Consider the following 18,320-nt stretch of genomic DNA (forward strand, 5'->3'; position numbering starts at 1 on the left):
TCAACGGATTGGGCAATCGATCGACCAGATGCGTCCGTTTTGCCGTAGCGCGACTCATTACCGATGATTGTACGCGGCTACACGACAAAGCGTGCACGATAGAACTCGACGCGATGGGAATTTTAATGTGGAAATGGATACACGCTCGTTTTCTGCGCGACGAGCCGCAGAACGATCGAACAGACTGATACAAGAGATCATGGATGGAAGCGTGGTTTTTAGACACATACATATGCATGTTCGCGGTATAGTATAATAGTATATATAATAGTATATAATAGTATATAATATAATAGTATAATAGTATCTAATAGTATATAATATAATAGTATATAATATAATAGTATATAATAGTATATAATATAATAGTATAATAGTATATTATAATAGTATAATAGTATATAGTATAATATACGCGGTCCGCGTAAAAGTATGACAATATCGCATAAATTGTAGACATTTTTCTAACGCGTGATTGTTCGAAGGTTTCCGAATAACAACTGCTTGCCGTGAAAGATCGTTCGAAGGAATATACAGGGTGTCCCGAAATTATGGTATTTCCGAGAAATGAGGGATTCTTGAGGTGATTTGAAGCAACTTTTCCCTTTGCGAAAATGTTCTCCGAGGCACCGTTTATGAGTTATTAACAAAAAATGCCGAACCAATGAGAGGCGAGCTCGGCCGGCGCAAGATAGCCGAGCCAATCAGCGGAACCAAGCGTCGTACGCTCGTTGGCTCGGCTGGCGCGACGCGGTACTTCAAATCACCTGAGGGACCCCTCATTTCCCGGAAACACCATAATTTCGGGACACCCTGTATTTTTATATAACTTCCTATAATCGCTTCGAAATAAAAGACGAAAATTTCCATTGCCGCGTTTCACGGAATACTGGATTCCTCCGAAGTACGTATGTACTAACCGCGAAACACGTAACGATAACATTCTTACGATTTTATCGCGACAAAAATTTGCCGAATGGATTAGCGAGCATTAAGCGTCCGAACCGCGAGAAGCCGCGGAATAATATCCGGATATACGCGGAGCATGCGAATTACGAACGTAAATGAAGAACGTGGTACGCCGCAAAAAAAGCGTCGATACCGGGTTAAAAACGGGTTAAAGAGAAGAACAAACACGTGTATCCGTGAAAAATCGGATTGTGATAAGTTGCGAGGCACGTAACGAGAAGCGAGCCGCGACTCGAAGCTTATTCATTGCTCGAGAAACGTGTATGTATAAGCGATTCCGCGATAGCAGAGACACCGCGCGTTTCACCCCAATGCACACTCGATCTGCGATACGTTCGTGCACGTAACGCGATTGCGGAGTCCGAGCCAGGCATCTTCGATCACGTAGCGCGGAACAACGCGAAAGTTTACGTAACCTCGCGCGGCTAAAAATCGCCGGAAATCCGGCGAATCGAATCGCCGGAGAGGCCGCCGAGCCGCCGTCTTCCGATCGAATCGACGATAAACCGGCGATCGAGCTCGATCATCGGCCGGATACACCTGAAAACCAATTATATCGAAGGAAAACGATCGATCGAAGAAACGGTGGCCGATAGGAACGTATTTCGAGACGAACATCTTTCGTCGCAGAATTGACACATCGTCGGGATTGTTGTTGATCGACTGATTGTTGTTTTTGTTAATCGAATTTGCATTCGGTGACTCAACGTTCGCGAGAGAAATTATAAACTTCTGCGTACTTATGGTAGAACCTTGATTATCTGAATTTAACCTCGGAGGAACGTGGGAACTCGGATAACAGGACAATTAGTTGCAAGGTTAGATTAAATCTGTACAATAATAAATCATAGAAACGCGAGAATGTAAAACGTGGTCGAATAATAGAGTGTTCGGGCGAAAAGAAAAAACATGATATCATCTTTGCCTATGAAGTTAACCTAACACCGTAAGCGCCGACAATCAATCGCTAAAATTCTCACAACGTCAAGGTTATGTTATCGATTCAAAACAATCGAATTAATGAAACCGAAACTAGAAAGTTAAAATTTATCATAGCGGATGACAATAAAACTTTTTCGTATCCGAGGCATTCTAATTAAATCGTGTTTGTTCGAATATATTACAAAGAAAATGGATGTTCAAAATTGGTCAATAATTAATGTCACTCGTACATGGTCGACGCGACGCACAACGCGTTAACGAACTCTTCTCGATCATGCAGCAACTTCGAAGAAGTTTCAACCGAATGCTCGAATATTTCATTTCAGATCACACTCGTCCATTGATTGTTTTCAATCATCCACTGCACTCCTTCAAACAGGATTCAAAGCTTATTACACACATAACACAATTTATTGATTATAGTCCGAACAGATTTCACATATTCGTTTAAGAAATTGCGGTTGTCTTATTTTTGGCGACGGCTGAAATGACTGAGTTACGGAGGAAAGGAGGGGAGAGCGTTTCATCCGGAACCCGCTAGAAGACTCATCGGTAAGGTTATACTAGCGGGCCCTTGCCTCAGACGTTGGGCTGTCGGAAGGACGGACGAAGTCTGTATACAGGGTGTCCCAAAAATGTCTCGCAATCCGAGAATGGGAGGTTCTTGAGGTAATTTGAAGTAAGTTTATCCTTGGCGAAAATGCAATCCATGGCTTTGTTTACGAGTTATCAACGAAAAAGAGTGACCAATGAGAGGTGAGATATGCTAGCGCAAGGCCGCCGAGCCAATGAGCGGAACTGAGCTTCGTACGCTCATTGGCTCAGCCGCCAAGCGCTGGACGAGCTCGCCTCTCATTGGTCAGTGTTTTTCGTTAATAATTCGTAAACGAAGCCACGGGTTGCATTTTCGCTAAGGAAAAAGTTACTTCAAGTGATCCCAGGAACTTCTCATTTCCGGTTTGCGAGACATTTTTGGGACACCCTGTATAAACAAATTGAGGCGGATCGATTACTTGCGGGAAAGGAGGATTCTTCTGGACGTAACCGTCACAGATGATTACCTTGCTTGAGAACTTCGATTACTCTTAACCTTAAATCGTTTGAATACAACTTATACACGATGGCATATTGCACACGTCCGTCTTACTTATCAACTGACTGAAATGTTTTGTATTTCAGGTGCCTCGACGGTAAAATCGTTTGTTTACATTTTCGCAGGCGCGATTTGTGTTTACGATTGAGACATTCATAGAGCTAGTTATTTGAACCACAATCGGAAACTTTTTTTACGCGTAACATTTTGTTTTCTCCGTGGTTTCTGTTCCATAATAAATATGAAAAATTGCGTTGTTTAGTATTTATTTATTCAGTAATTAGTATTTATTTAGTAATTTTTTATACGTGCATATGACCGGAAACATTTTGCCAGAGGTTATTATTATTATAGCGAATGCAAAATAATATGCAAGATAACAAATTGTCTGCATTTGTTGCAAGAATCAGAAATCGCTTAGAATGTTTCTCTTTATTCTTTATTACTTAGAATAGGTTGAAAGAGTATCGATACTTTCAATTTTGATGGTCTTTCCTTTCCTTGACAGTAAATCTACCGACCATTAAAAATGTCTGACGTGTGTTGCGTTATAAGAATTACGAGACCGAATGCACAGTGGCGTGCATAATTATGGAGTCAAAGTATCTTTTACATTCTTACTGGTATCAAAACGAAAACTTAATAAAACATCATATTTGTATGTTTCTATTTTGTATTATTTCTAATATAGAAATATATAAATATGATGTTTTTGTATTACTTCTAACATAGAAATATACAAATACGATGTTTTTGTATTGCTTCTAATATAGAAATATACAAATAGGATGCTTTTGTATTACTTCTAATATAGAAATATACAAATACGATGTTTTTGTATTACTTCTAATATAGAATTATACAAATACGATGTTTTTGTATTACTTCTAATATAGAAATATACAAATACGATGTTTTTGTATTACTTCTAATATAGAAATACACAAGTATGATGTTTTTGTATTACTTCTAATATAGAAACATACAAATACGATGTTTTTGTATTACTTCTAATATAGAAATATACAAATATGATGTTTTTGTATTAATTCTAATATAGAAATATACAAATACGATGTTTTTGTATTACTTCTAATATAGAAATGTACAAATACGATGTTTTTGTATTACTTCTAATATAGAAATATACAAATATGATGTTTTTGTATTACTTCTAATATAGAAATATACAAATACGATATTTTTATATTACCTCTAATATAAAAATGGATAAATATGATGTTTTTGTATTACTTCTATTATAGAAATATACAAATACGATGTTTTTGTATTACTTCTAATATAGAAATATACAAATACGATATTTTTATATCGCTTCTAATATAAAAATGATTTTGTATTACTTTTAATATAGAAAAATACAAATATGATGTTTTGTTAAGTTCTCTTTAAATATACAGGTTGTCTCAGCTAAAGAAGGTCACCTATACAGTGCTGTGAATAGTTATAAACTAAAAAATCAACTTCTACATTTTTACTGATATTTCAACGAAACCAAAAAAAAACTATATATTTCTATGTTTCTATTTTTCTATTACTTGTCGGCGGGTTTGGAGGTAGCCGTCAAGTATTATTTGTTCAACCTTGCACCAATCGATTCTAAATCTCTGCGTTCTTTGATTTTTATAACTAATGTGTAACTAACCGTTCAAATTCAATACAATAAGGAATTTTCTGATCGATAAAATAAACTTGTTTTCTATGTTGGATTTAATAAAATGGAATGTACGAAACCGAGCATTTGTATGGGAATCTGCAGACTCATTAGTTGATTGTGAATTTTACGCATTTGTAGTAAGAACGAGTGGGTGGAACATAAAGCAGCGGCGTCGAGAGAAATGTTGATTGCGCTGTCACCCACAATTAGATGGCGTAATCATTTACACAAATCTCGAAGTTAATTTCTATGCTGATGGATTCAACGGATCAAATCTGTTTCACGATGAAATGGAAGAGAATCGAAAGGGTAATTGAGATATTGTTAAGATATTATATATTATATATATAATATTATATAATATAATATATATTTATAATACATATAATATAATATATATAATAATATATAATACGGTCTTTCAGGCATCTCCTCGAAGAAGAAAATTCTGCCGAATTGTTCCACTTTCTATTGCATCTCGGCACAGCAAAAGCGAAGGTGTTTAAATCGATCTTGTTAGAGGAATTAGAGCAGCCTAACAGATAAGATACGAGAGTGCAACGACGCCACGCATCGATATTCTCCAAGAATTCTCACTTGCAAGAAATGCGCGTCACTCAAGAGCTATTCGAAGTCGTTGTTTCACTTAGTCGTGCAATTCCCTGCTACACTGTCCGACAAAATCAAACTTTTTTTCTGGGTTCCTATAGCCACTATGAAATTCTTGTAGAGCTTCACTCCCTGAACAAGAATCCGAAAACCGAATTGCTCCATCTCCCTCAGTTTTTTAACTAAACGAACTTTTGTAAAAACCCAAAATTTTCGACAAAAATGAGGTATTGCATGAAAAGTACAAATGTTAGAAAGTTCTAATTGGTGTTAAAAGATAGAGGAGAGTTTCCCGAATATAATGGCATGCAATTTATTAATTGTTTTTGGTCCTAAATAGCAATGAATTGATGTCAAAGTTTAAAAAAGTGTCGACGTGCGCAGTTTCTCCGAAATATTTTTGTATTTTTACGAAAAGTTTTTTGTTCGGCACGAAAACTCTACCCAGGATCGGATTCTGTAGACATTTCTGAAGAAGAAACGGCCCGGTAAAAGTGTCAGAACGATGTACATTTTGAGTAGGTCGAGAAAATGTTCGTCGGCAACATGTACACGATATTTTGCCGCCATGTGCTTCGCTGCTCGCTTCTCTCTGTCCGACAGGGCCGAGGCTATGGGTAATCAACACCGATGAAGGGATCCAATGGGGCACCCACTTAGCGTGTGGGGCGTGCCATTTTTTTTAGTACTTCAATGTGCTGTTTTCTTTTACATATTTTTATGGATAATAGTCACCAAACTGTGAATCATAAATTAAAAATGGAGAAATAATAAAAGAAACATAATGAACAAAAAATATTCATTTTATTCTGAATTTGTTCGAATTACAAGTATATCATGTATACAGTTATCATTTAAATTATAACGATAATTCGATCATGAATAAATAATCATTTTCAAAACGTTAAACTTCTTGAAACATATCGTTAAATATATATTTAAATATTTATTTAATTATATGGCGTAGAGTCAAAATTATACTAGTGTTAGAATACTTTCGTTACCAACTCCAAATACTCTGGTGTGATTTTTTGTCTGAAACATATCACAGTTTGGTGATTATTATCCACAGAAATATGTAAAAAAAAAACAGAAGATTGAAGTACTAAGAAAAATTCAAATATTATTTACGAAAAGTGGGTGCCCCATTGGATCCCTCCATCGGTGTTGATTACGCGTAGCTTCGGCCCTGTCGGACAAAGAGAAGCGAGCAGCGAAGCTCATGGCGGCAAAACGTCGTGTACATGTTGCCGTCGAACATTTTCTCGATCTACTCGAAATGTATATCGTTCCGTCACTTTTACCGGGCCGTTTCTTCTTCAGAAATGTCTACAGAATCCGATCCTGGGTAGAGTTTTCGTGCCGAACAAAAAACTTTTCGTAAAAATACAAAAATATTTCGGAGAAACTGCGCCCGTCGACACTTTTTTAAACTTTGACATCAATTCATTGCTATTTAGGACCAAAAACAATTAATAAATTGCATGCCACTATATTCGGGAAACTCTCCTCTATCTTTTAACACCAATTAGAACTTTCTAACGTTTGTACTTTTCCTGCAATACCTCATTTTTGTCGAAAATTTTGGGTTTTTACAAAAGTTCGTTTAGTTAAAAAACTGAGGGTGATGGAGCAATTCGGTTTTCGGATTCTTGTTCAGGGAGTGAAGCTCTACAAGAATTTCATAGTGGCTATAGGAACCCAAAAATCGTGTCGGACAGTGCTATCCTTCGAATTAAGGCCAGTGACGCGCCGTTCTACAAAGGAGGAACTTCCGGTGATTAACGTTGTAATTGTTACATCCCAGAACGTTTCTCGGTGATACATAGACGAACGGGAGAACGCAGTTTTACCTGATAAACCAACGAAAAAACTGTCACGTTTATCGGGAGAAGCATCGTCAAATCGACGTTGACGCAACAAACGCGCCTAAAAAGTCGTTTTCTCAATGATAATCGACTTGATTAGGTTGCTGACGATTCGCGACAGAAATTGATGTGCAAAAATTTATTCGACTATCTTCGGCTGTGACTTCTAAGAATTTAGAACAAATATTATGGATTTCAAGAAATTATTATGATTCCGGCATTGCGGATTCAACGGTACGTGATCATAAAAACTTGAAATCGTGTATTTTGTGAAAGAAAAATTCAAATTCACCAATTGTCATTTTTCTGCAAAATTGATGTCGTACAACGTACGACTAGAAAAATTAAATCCTCCGACGCGGATGAAAAAAAATTGTGCGCGTCGGTTATGCGACATGCGAGCGATTACGAATAAAGTGTACTTACATAAAATTTCATTGAACGACGAGTCAATTTGCATGCTCGCGATAAACACGTAATAGTTATTATTGAGGAATAAACGATCCTTGTGCCGGTATCGTTGAAGAATAGTCGCGAGACGCGCTTCGATTCGCGGCACCCTTAACCGTTTGCACTCGAGTGATGACTCTGAGGCACCGCTAAAATTATTAATTCACGTTCCAAGATAATTTTTAGATTATTAAATAATATTTATATTTAATAATATTAAATAATATTATTAATAAATAATATTATAAATTAATTTTATATTATTAAAGCTTGTTAAAAGTATAACTGTTATCACAAGTCATCGCAGGTCTCAATTTCATACGCATAAAATGCACTTTGTCGTGTAAAATGTAAATACCATAAGTCAGAAAAATTATTTTACATTTACAGTTAAAACGGCTTCGAGTGCAAAGGGTTAAAAACGACGTTTATCGCTTTCTTTCTGCTGCGAGATACGCGGCCCTCTGCGTTCGCCGGCAGCCTTACCGAATTCCGCGAAAAGATGAACAAAAAAAAATTATCGCGTCACCTCTGCGCGCGCGCGTTTTATCGTTCGCCGTATGAGTCACCCGAGGCTCCGCCGAGCGCTCACCTTCGAGCGACGCTAATTTCGCAGCAACGCCGAAACGAGAAAAAAAAATTGACTTTTCTAATTACTCTAATAACCTTGAGGACGTAGCACACGATTCGCAAGCATCCGAGGAGTAAAACATCCGCGCGCAGAAAAATACTTTGTTATTCGAGCCGTTTATTTTGAAAGTGGCATAAGTCACTTTACCGTAATGAAAAGTGGTGATATTTTTAATGTTTATAAGAAATTATTTATACTGAGAAAAATATAATATATATAATATATAAATATTATAATATTACTGTATTATAATATATAATACTACTATATTACTATAATATATAATATATATAATATATATTATAATACAAGTAAATCTTCTCGAAAGTTAGCATCCATATTTTTAAACGTGTTAAAACGCAAACCCTTAAATATATCGACTTAAGAACAAAGTGACCGACTTAAAAACAAAGTGACTTATGCCACTTTCAAAATTTTATATTGTTTATATTGTCATTATATGTCATTTATATTGTTGGTTAGCTTGATTGTGTATGCCTCGAAAAGTTGTTGCGATGATTTTTATTTCATGCAAATGTATATCATGTTACGCGTAAGCTTCCACCGATGTCTGGTAATACTAATTGAAACTCTGCTTCCTGTCACCATTTATCGTACAATTTTCGTACGACTTCCGAGAATCTTTTGGTACAATATTTTCGACATCGAAAGTTTAGCAGACTTTTTGAGATTCGACGGGATTTTCGTAAAATCTCGGTTTAAGTGCTTTGATCAATTTTTTTATAATCGAAAACGATCCAAATTTTTGTGGAACGTTAGAGGAATTAATTTACTAGACAATATTTTAAAACGTTTGGATCGATTTGGATGATAAAAATTAAAGAATAGTCGAGAGCCGAATAAAGTTTTCAGTATACAATATAAAAGTTGAACGAAAATGCATTATTTGAATTTTTCGTTCCAGACTTTGATGAAATAAGTTAGAAGAAACACGATTTTTTAATTGTTCTAGTAAATTAATTCCTCTAATATCTCGCAAAGATTTAGACCGCTTGGTCCAATTATAAAAAAGTTAAAATTTTGTCGACCGACTAAAAACTTTGTCGACCCACTTTGGAGTGCGTCTAAAATATAATTTAAATTTTATATTAGTCTAAATTTAAAAAAAAATTAAAATAAATAATGTGTTATGATTATATTAAATTATATTAAAAAATAATGATTAAATAAAAGATATCAAAGAAATAAATTATCAAAATTAAATTAAATAAATTAAAAAATAAGTTAAAATTAAGAAGTACACACGGTATCAATTAAATTTCAATGAAAGAACCTTAATAGATTATATCAAGGTAAAATTAAAATTAATCAGTACTATAAAAAAAACAAAAATAATTAAATTACAGAAGGATAATGAAGTCTAGAATTGTTAATCGGAATTTAATAATAATTAAAAATGGCTTTTATTATTGAAAAATATTAACGAATTAAAAATAATAATGTATAATACAGCACAGGGGCCTGACAATTCTCATGGCAACGTTCGAGGTCGCCGGAACCGTGATTCCCCTTGATCCGTGACGCGATCGAACGTATAACATGCGAACGGAGCTCGATAAGAGATCAAATTTCTATCTGCACCGATGTGCAGCGCGAGGCTAAGAATGCAGCGAAAACGCCGCGCTAAAACTCGACCATCTTTTACATATCATTGTTATATTTTATCCGCATACACACAACTTACTTGCGTCCTTCGGTTTGAACGACCCAAGGCGGCCGAGTTATCTTAACAATATGCAGCTATCATTCCGTCGTTTCGACTAAACGGAATATAGAAAAGATATTCAGCACTGATAGTCGCCATACGGTCGGGTGAAACCTCAATGGATTGCTTATTTGCGCGCCCAATAATTAGTGGAGTGTGTATATTCAAAAGTTAAGAAAGTACAGTCTCGCGGAGTAAATGTACCGCACCTTCCAGGGGAAACTTAATGGGACCTGGTCGCTGATATCTTCTACCAATCGAAAATACCATTTTCTCGTGGCCGATTTCTTCGATCCTATTTCCAAATCTACTGGAAACACGCGTTTATTATTGGCTTGGCAAGAAAGTAATTTCGGTTCACACCGATAGATAGCGTTACGTTTCCATTGTCATTCTCTTGTTACAGTTATAAAGGTGGAATCTTGTTTCTGTTTCATTGTTTTGAGTTGGCAAGAAAGAAATTTCGGTTTGCACCAATAAATAGCGTTACGTTTGCATCGTCGTTCTTTCGTTGAGGTTATAATTTGTTTGTCTTCGGCTTTGATAGCTGACACGTTTAGGTTACTATAGAAACAAATTCCGTGTAGTTTTGTTTACAACTGACAGTAGGAAGTGATGTCGCATCTTCCATATAGTCCCGACCTTGCACCGTCGGATTATTATTTATTTCGAAGTTTGCGAAACTTTTTAAACGATAAAAATCTCAATAATAACGATGACCGCGGAATCACGAAATTCACAGAAAGATGGCATCGAACAGAATAGAAAATATTTGACCGATTAAACTTAATTTCTTGTATAGAAAAAATTGAATTTTATTTCACGTTGAAATACCGAAATTACTTTCCCGCCATTCCGATAGATGGCGAATGCAATCCCGATCAGTCTTCAAAGGTGTCAGAAACACTCGCTTTCATGGTATTTTTCAATCAACAACTTTGTTAAGCTATTGTTTATAGAAATTGTATTAAACACAAAATGCTACCGCGAGTAGAGCGCGTGATGCATTTATGTCGAAAATTACTAAATCATGTGCAAAACAGTAAATGTATTTGAATAATATAGAAACAATTTTTTATGATCTTCATGCCAGTAAAATTATCAGAGCGAACGAACGCCTGTGCAGCTGCTGTACCTTGGAATCGATGCGGACGATTTTCATTTAAAAGTAATAGTTACTTCGTTGATTTACATTATATAAATAATGCAAGTGCTAGAGTAAATCCGTACCGAATATTGTACAAAATATTCTGTCGCGTATGAATTGATTCGAATAGTACAGTTAACACGTGCCACACTTAAAAATCACTTTCACTAAATTGATTTGTAAGATGTATGTTCAATGAATTTACCGCGCGCGTACGAATAAGTACGCCGAATTTCGTGCGCACAAAACAAAAGAAGTCAGACAGAATGGATGTATTTTAGATTCAAGGAACAATTTATTTCACACAGTGATTAGCATTTCTTCGTTTTCTAATAAATTACTGTATGCCAATCTTTACTTTCCTGTTGAAATATTAACAATAGATGCGTTGAATCTTGTATCGATTTACATATTCATAACGAGTCTAACGCGATATTACCAAGTGGTAATAGTGACTGGTTGTATAAAAGCGAGAAGTTCGAATTCATTGCAATGTAATTTATTCAAGACTCTGGCGTCTAAAGTTTGTAGAATTGTAAAATGAGAAACAGGTTGCTTTGGCCGTGTTAGGTTATGTCCTAGTAGGTTACTGTCTTATGTAGAACTACAATTCTATGTAGGTTATGTCAGCGTTAGAACGACTTTGAGTGCGAAGGGTTAAACAATTACCACAAAAAGAGCCACAGATTTTATTTCGCGTAGCAGCAATCGTTCTCTGAACGAGAAGCAAAGAGTTTCCGCGACGGAACAGTACGAAAAGGGCCGAGCAATCGGGGAGGCTGCGATAATGGTATCAGTCGGTGGAAGTTATCGTCTCGCCGGAACGAGGCGAACACACGCGATATAATTATCGTCACGAGCTTTTACGTTCTCTGGTGAAACGTTGGCGGCGCTTTAAAAAAAATTCCGCAATTTTTTCCGAACGGCGATTTCGTTTCCGACAGAATTCACTCGGCTTCGGGACACGTACAGGATCCCCCCCGGCTTCGAGATAGCATTCTCACGGCTGTCGGCGGTTCGTGTTTCGCGCGAGTCATCGAACAAGAACCGTCGCTCGACAAATGAGCTTTCTCGGAGGGAGGGAGGGGGGGGGGGGCTAACGAACATTTTTTTCTCGTTTTTGCGGCGTTACTCGAATGCCGCGTGTCACGCAATTCCACGGAGCCTCTTGCCGGAACGGACGAGAAAAACTCTTTGTCTCTCTACATGTTTGTAGTCGAACGATTTGATTTTACGAAGCGGAATTTTGGATTTCTTTCGATTCTTCACGCTTAAAGTTGATCTCAGAGCTCGAAAATCGTGCGAGCCGTTGGAAAAGCGAAGCGTTTAAATAACTTCTGAAATCTTTCGGCACTTTAAACTTGGAATTATTTCAAAACAATAAAAATCACGCGCTATTTAAGAAATTCCCGTTTTTATGCATTATTTTACAAAAATTTGAACCAAGGAAATAAAGTATTCCCGTCCATAACAATAAAACAAAAATGCTGTTAAATACTCTTACTTAAGACCGAAATGGCAAGCTGATGAATAAAATAAAAAATGCAAAAAGATAAACTATCTATTGAATTTTATGTTATCGAAAACGTGGAAAAATAAACTTTTTACAAAAAATAAAATAGAAACTCGATACCGGGGTTCAACAGTTCAATATAACGTAAAAACTATTTTGAATTTTCCGATGTCGTCGAAGGATCGAGATCATTCGTTTCTGTTCCTATCGAAGCGCAGCTTTTTATGGAAATGCGGTTCGACCCAGATAACTTTTAAAGTCCGCTCGTAGACTCGTAAATTGGCATCGTTAATTGAAAACAGCGGACAATGGTGTGCGAGGGGACATTCTTTTTCCATGCTGTATGGTGTGCCAACCTCCCCCCCCCCCCCCATCCCCGGGCTTGCTACGGTTCTTGTCAGCCAAACCGGGTAAACACAGATGTTCGAAGAGACCGCAGAGAGTCCGCTTGCGAACGGCCTCGCACGCTTATCGCTAAATACGTAAAAAGCGTGAGGTCACTTTTCCTCGGCGATCGTTCACGACGTTACAAGGATACGACGAATCATGTTCGCAAAGATTACGCGCGAAATGCATTTACGCAATCCGAATTCGCCTTGTTACGCCTCCGAGCACAATACGCACCGAGCGATCAACGTTTGCCTTTCTTATGCAGTAACACGCGCCGGCTTTCGTGCTGTTCACACCTTATCGACGGGGTCGTTGCAACGCGCACCCTATACCGGAAGTATTCCAGTTCTCTTTGTTTCGTCGGAAACCCGCGCGCCTAGAAGTACGTTCGACAGTCTACTGTTCCACAATTATCGAGAAAGAACCATAAACTTATATTTTTCAATGTATACAGGGTGTCCCGAAAATGTCTCGCAAATTGGAAATTAGGAGATTCCCAAGGTCATTTGAAGCAACTATTTCCTTAGCGAAAATGCAATCCGCGGCTTCGTTTACGAGTTATTAACGAAAAACAGTGCGCGAGATCGTTTGGCGCGAGACGGCCGGTGCCAAAGTATGTATAATATACAGGGTGTCCCAAAAATGTCTCGCAATCCGAAAGTGGCGGGTTCCTCAGGTCATTTGAAGCAACTTTTTCGGGACACCCTGTATATGTATGTATGCATTTCAAATGGAAAGAAGCTGGTAAATGCTTTTCACGTATCTCGTAATACGAAATAAATATTTTCTCCATTTTTAATGATACGATTTTCTTAATACATAAATATTTCGGGATGATTTTTATTATTAATTTCGAACGCTAAATTAGCAACGTTTCTATTCACATTGTTTCGTTGGATAATTAATTAACCCTTTGCGCTCGACTGGTGACCCCGAGGCATCGCTAAAAAAATGTTTATGTCACATTGCAAAATAATTCTTACATCAAGAATATTTAGATTTGCAAAATTGTTAAAAGTATAACTGTTTTAGAAATCACAAGACTCAATTTCACACGCATAAAATGCGCTCTGTCATATAAAATCGAGACAGCGTAAGTCAGAAAAATCATTTTAGATTTACATTTAAAATTTACACTTCGAGTGCAAAGGGTTAAAACGTTTATATCACATTCCAAAATAATTCTTACATCAAGGAAATTTAGATTTGAAAAATTGTTAAAAGTATAACTGTTGTATAAATCACAAGACTCTGTCATATAAAATAGAGACAGCGTAGGTCAGAAAAATCATTTTAGATGTACAGTTAAAATTTGCACTTTGAGTGGACGCGTGGATTAAAACTGGGTACGCAAATATTAGGTCTACCAGAAAGTTCTGTCTGATAATGTCATTGCAAATTTCAATAGATATGCACATATTCATTTGAGACATATATTTTTGAAAAATGTTGCTAACAAATTGCCATCACGCTGGAAAGAGGTCATAAGTTACGACGGAAATTATATTGTACAATAAATATTACTAAATTTATGAAAAATTTATTATTTCCTTTCATTTCTCAAACGGACAAAACTTTCCGGTAGACCTAATATATTCTGATCCACTATACATATAAATTGAAGTACGTTCGCGAATTCAATGCAACAACTGGTTAATTAAAAAGAAATCCTAATGTGTCGAAGTATGTTACATACGTATGTACATAATCGGTTCCCGACCGGCTGACTCATGATCCAAAGATATCGTGAAAGAGAAAACAATACGTCTGCAGGTTCTTCGGTGCATCGAATACATTTTATGCACGGTAAAAACGAGTGCCGGATAAAATCGATTCGAATAGCCACCTTGAGCAGAAATAATTAGAATGTATCGAGTATTACTATGTTATTATGTTTACAGTGGGGAGAAGGGGAGGGGAGAGACGTTATCAGGAGCCGAGTGTTTCGTAAATATTTAATCCGGAGGGCACGTATGTCAATCAAAACCACTACCGTATTGCATTCCGTTCTTGGTTAATTCATGTTTTCCTCGGTGTTGCAATCTTATACATAATCCCATGAACTGCGAATATTCTGTATAATATTCTCCCTTAACTAAACGGGAATTTTATTAAGTTTGTTGATATTATTGTAGGCCCAACAATAGCCACTAAGAATATTTTCGTTCGAAAATTAGTATCGAAGACTTAAATAATGAGCAAAATGAACAAATATGTCTTCATCTTTTATAACGTACACGATTAAATGATATATGCTTGCAAGTTTTTCTATGAATATTTTCGTCGGAAAATTAGATTACGTATCAAATATATCTATCTGAACAAATATATCTTCATCCTTTATAACGTACACGATTAAATTATACTTGCAATTAATATACAGGGTGCCCCAAAAATATCTCGCAATCCGGAAATGGCGGGTTCCTCGGATCATTTGAAGCAGCTTCTTCCTTTACAAAAATTTTCTCCGAGGCACCGTTAATGAGTTATTAACGAAAAACAGTGACCAATAAGAATCGAGTACGGCCGACGCGAGGCGGCCCAGCCAACCAGCGCGCGAAGCCCAGTTCCGCTCATTAGCTCGGTCGCCTCGTGCCAGCTGAGCTCGCCTCTCGTTGGTCACTGTTTTTCGTTAATAACTCGTTAACGGTGCCTCGGAGAAAATTTTTGCAAAGGAAGAAGTTACTTCAAATAACCTGAGGAACTCGCCACTTTCGGATTACGAGATATTTTTGGGATACCTATATATTATACATATATACATATATATGTATATCTCGCAATTTTTAAAAAGATGTCTGCTAAAAATGCAAGTGCGAAATTTCAGCTGCGCAAGTTCTAGAAATTTTCTAGAGCAAATTTTCTAGAAATTAATTTATACATACATATACTTTAATTATGCTTGCAAGTTTTTATGTAACTTTTACTAACTCCCGCAATTTTAAAAAAGATGTCTGCTAAAAATGCAAGTGCAAAATTTCAACTGCGCAAGTTCTAGAAATTTTCTAGAGCAAATTTTCTAGATATTAATTTCCGAATATTACAACGAAGCTCAAGAGATTTCCGACTATGCAGTAATCCCACTTAAGTCGATCGAACACATCTGATTAAACACCTAGACGCGTACGGATCATCCTATTTAAATAGAATGGGTATCCAAGTGTATACTCGAGTCAGGTGTTCACAGATCTGAAGAAGTAACAAGATGAGCCCCTAGTCGCGAGCTATCGTTCTCAGGGAGCAGTCGAATCAAATCGATGCGCATTCGACGCAACAGGTGGACCACCCTCTCGACAACAATGACCCGAACCCGTCTCGATATCGAGATAATCGTGCTAATAATGACAGCTCGCGCGACGTTCGATTATTCGGTCGATCTCACGATCCGATGTGTCGATATGTCGATCCGATCTCACATACCTCTTCGACGGATGCGCTGCCGCCGTTGATCTCGTCCTCCTGCTCGACACTGTTCGGATTCTTCTCGGGGGTCTTGATCACCTTGACGTTCGCCATGGTGCCCTTGATAACGATGTTGTTGGCCCTGAAGTATTCGTCGACCTCCTGGTCGACGACGAGAAGCTTGGTCTCGTTGGGGAATGCCTTGATCCGCTCGACCACCTGTTTGTGGGTCTCGTTCGCGATGTTGATCTCATTAACCTCGACGATCCGGTCGCCCTGTCGCAGGCCAGCGGCCTGGCTCGGCGACCCGTCGTCCACCTTGCCGATGAACTGGCCGTTCTTCCCTTTCTCCGCGTGCAAATTGAACCCGTAACCGTCGAAGTCCTCCCATTTCACGATATGGCAGAGCCGTGCGCACGGGACCTGGTCACCCTTCAGGGAGGACATGCTGCGCGGTGTTTCGGTTTGACCCTCGTGCGATATGTCGCGCGCTCAACCGAACGGAAGAAACTGACTGCCAGAGAGACGGGAGAGGCGACGGCGGCGACTGGGCCGCGCGCGAGAGAAACAGGAAAAAAAAAGAAGCGAAGGAACGAATGATATGGTGTACTACGCTGGTGAACACGTACGAGAAAGCTCGCGCACGCAGAGACACGCAATTCGTATCGCGTCGCGTTCGGTCGTGTCGCGTCGTGTCGCGCACTGCGTGTTCGGTTACCGATGATGCTGTTCGCCGACGAACGAAACGCGACCTGACGCGCGGTTCGTCCGTGCCTCGTGCGACGGACTCTGGCTGACTAGACGACTGGCCTACACACGCCCGATCCTCGTCTTCACCTGCCACGAGGCGATTATTCGAACCGACTGGCGGCACGTAGCGTCGGCGATCGTCACGGATCGGCGAGCCAGCACGGGGATTGGAAACGTAAAGGCTGATTCACACGCGTGGTAATTTCACACGCGGTTGTCACGTGCACCAATGATCGACCAGCCACCGCGACCAGTTGAAACGTACCGTGCGCGACACCGTCGTCGTCCCACAGGTGCGAGCCGATCTCGAGAGCCGTGCGTTCTCGGATCGATCACCTTGATCAGCGGTGGAACATTGTACGATACGAGCAGAAATATGTATTTGGACATTTTTTTTTGACTGTAATCATTTTAGGGTAGAGAGGGTGTATAATAGTTCAATTATTTGTTTATGAATTCGAGTGCTGTTCTTCGTTGAATAAAGCTAAACCTGAATTTAAGTTTCTTTTACACAAATTGTTGTTTCATCGAAGAAGTCAATTACGACAATTATAATGGTAGCTGCGTATCTGCTGTTTATTTTTGTAAAAGGAATGTGATATAACAATAGAACAAAATTAGACGTGATAACTAATTTCAGTACAATATGACTAGAAAAATATAACGCATACGACTCCGATTCCACATCAACAAAATATTGGAATATACGTAAATCAGAGTCCTCGTAATAATCAAATGTCAAAATTTGTCGAAAGTCTACATAAGGTGGAAAACTGTAGGAGACTGTATTTCAAATTTACATTTTTTTTTTAATACGTAAACTTTCACTTAAAAGAAGCGCGACATCAATTGCTTTCAAACATAGTTTTAGAATGTTCCTTAAAGTTTAAATTAAATTGTTATACATTTTTCACCGATTGTACACGGAACATCGTATAATAATATAATACAAAGTCACAGTTCGATGGTTTATTACGAGTAATAAAAAATAATATATTAAAATATAAAATATAATAAAATAATATATTAATATATTAAAATAATATGTTATACGAGTAATAAAAAATAATATATTAATATATTATTTTATTATATTTTTTATTATATTTTATATTTTAATATATTATTTTTTATTACTCGTAATAAACCATC

The 18,320-nt window shown here is 37.6% G+C and overlaps 1 protein-coding gene and 1 long non-coding RNA gene across 4 annotated transcripts in view; one reads left to right on the forward strand and one right to left on the reverse strand.

Annotated features, from left to right (window-relative positions):
• Nucleotides 1–17,297, reverse strand: part of LOC117217780 (uncharacterized) — a 39,010-nt gene extending 21,713 nt beyond the window's left edge. For all 3 annotated transcript variants that reach the window (XR_013035171.1, XM_033465618.2, XM_033465619.2), the window contains exon 1: nt 16,437–17,297. Coding sequence is in view for 2 of the 3 variants with exons in the window: in XM_033465618.2 (XP_033321509.1) it covers nt 16,437–16,865 (429 nt within the window). In the remaining variant the exon portion in view is untranslated. The remainder of the gene's footprint in view (nt 1–16,436) is intronic.
• On the forward strand, nt 677–5,483 carry LOC117217781 (uncharacterized). Its single transcript, XR_004489634.2, has 4 exons — nt 677–1,787; nt 2,238–2,463; nt 4,821–4,991; nt 5,108–5,483. It is a non-coding gene; the product is annotated as an uncharacterized LOC117217781 (long non-coding RNA).
• Nucleotides 17,298–18,320: the final 1,023 nt, after the last annotated feature.

Source organism: Megalopta genalis, unplaced genomic scaffold, assembly GCF_051020955.1.
Source record: "Megalopta genalis isolate 19385.01 unplaced genomic scaffold, iyMegGena1_principal scaffold0023, whole genome shotgun sequence".
In the NCBI taxonomy this organism is placed as follows: Eukaryota; Metazoa; Arthropoda; class Insecta; order Hymenoptera; family Halictidae; genus Megalopta; species Megalopta genalis.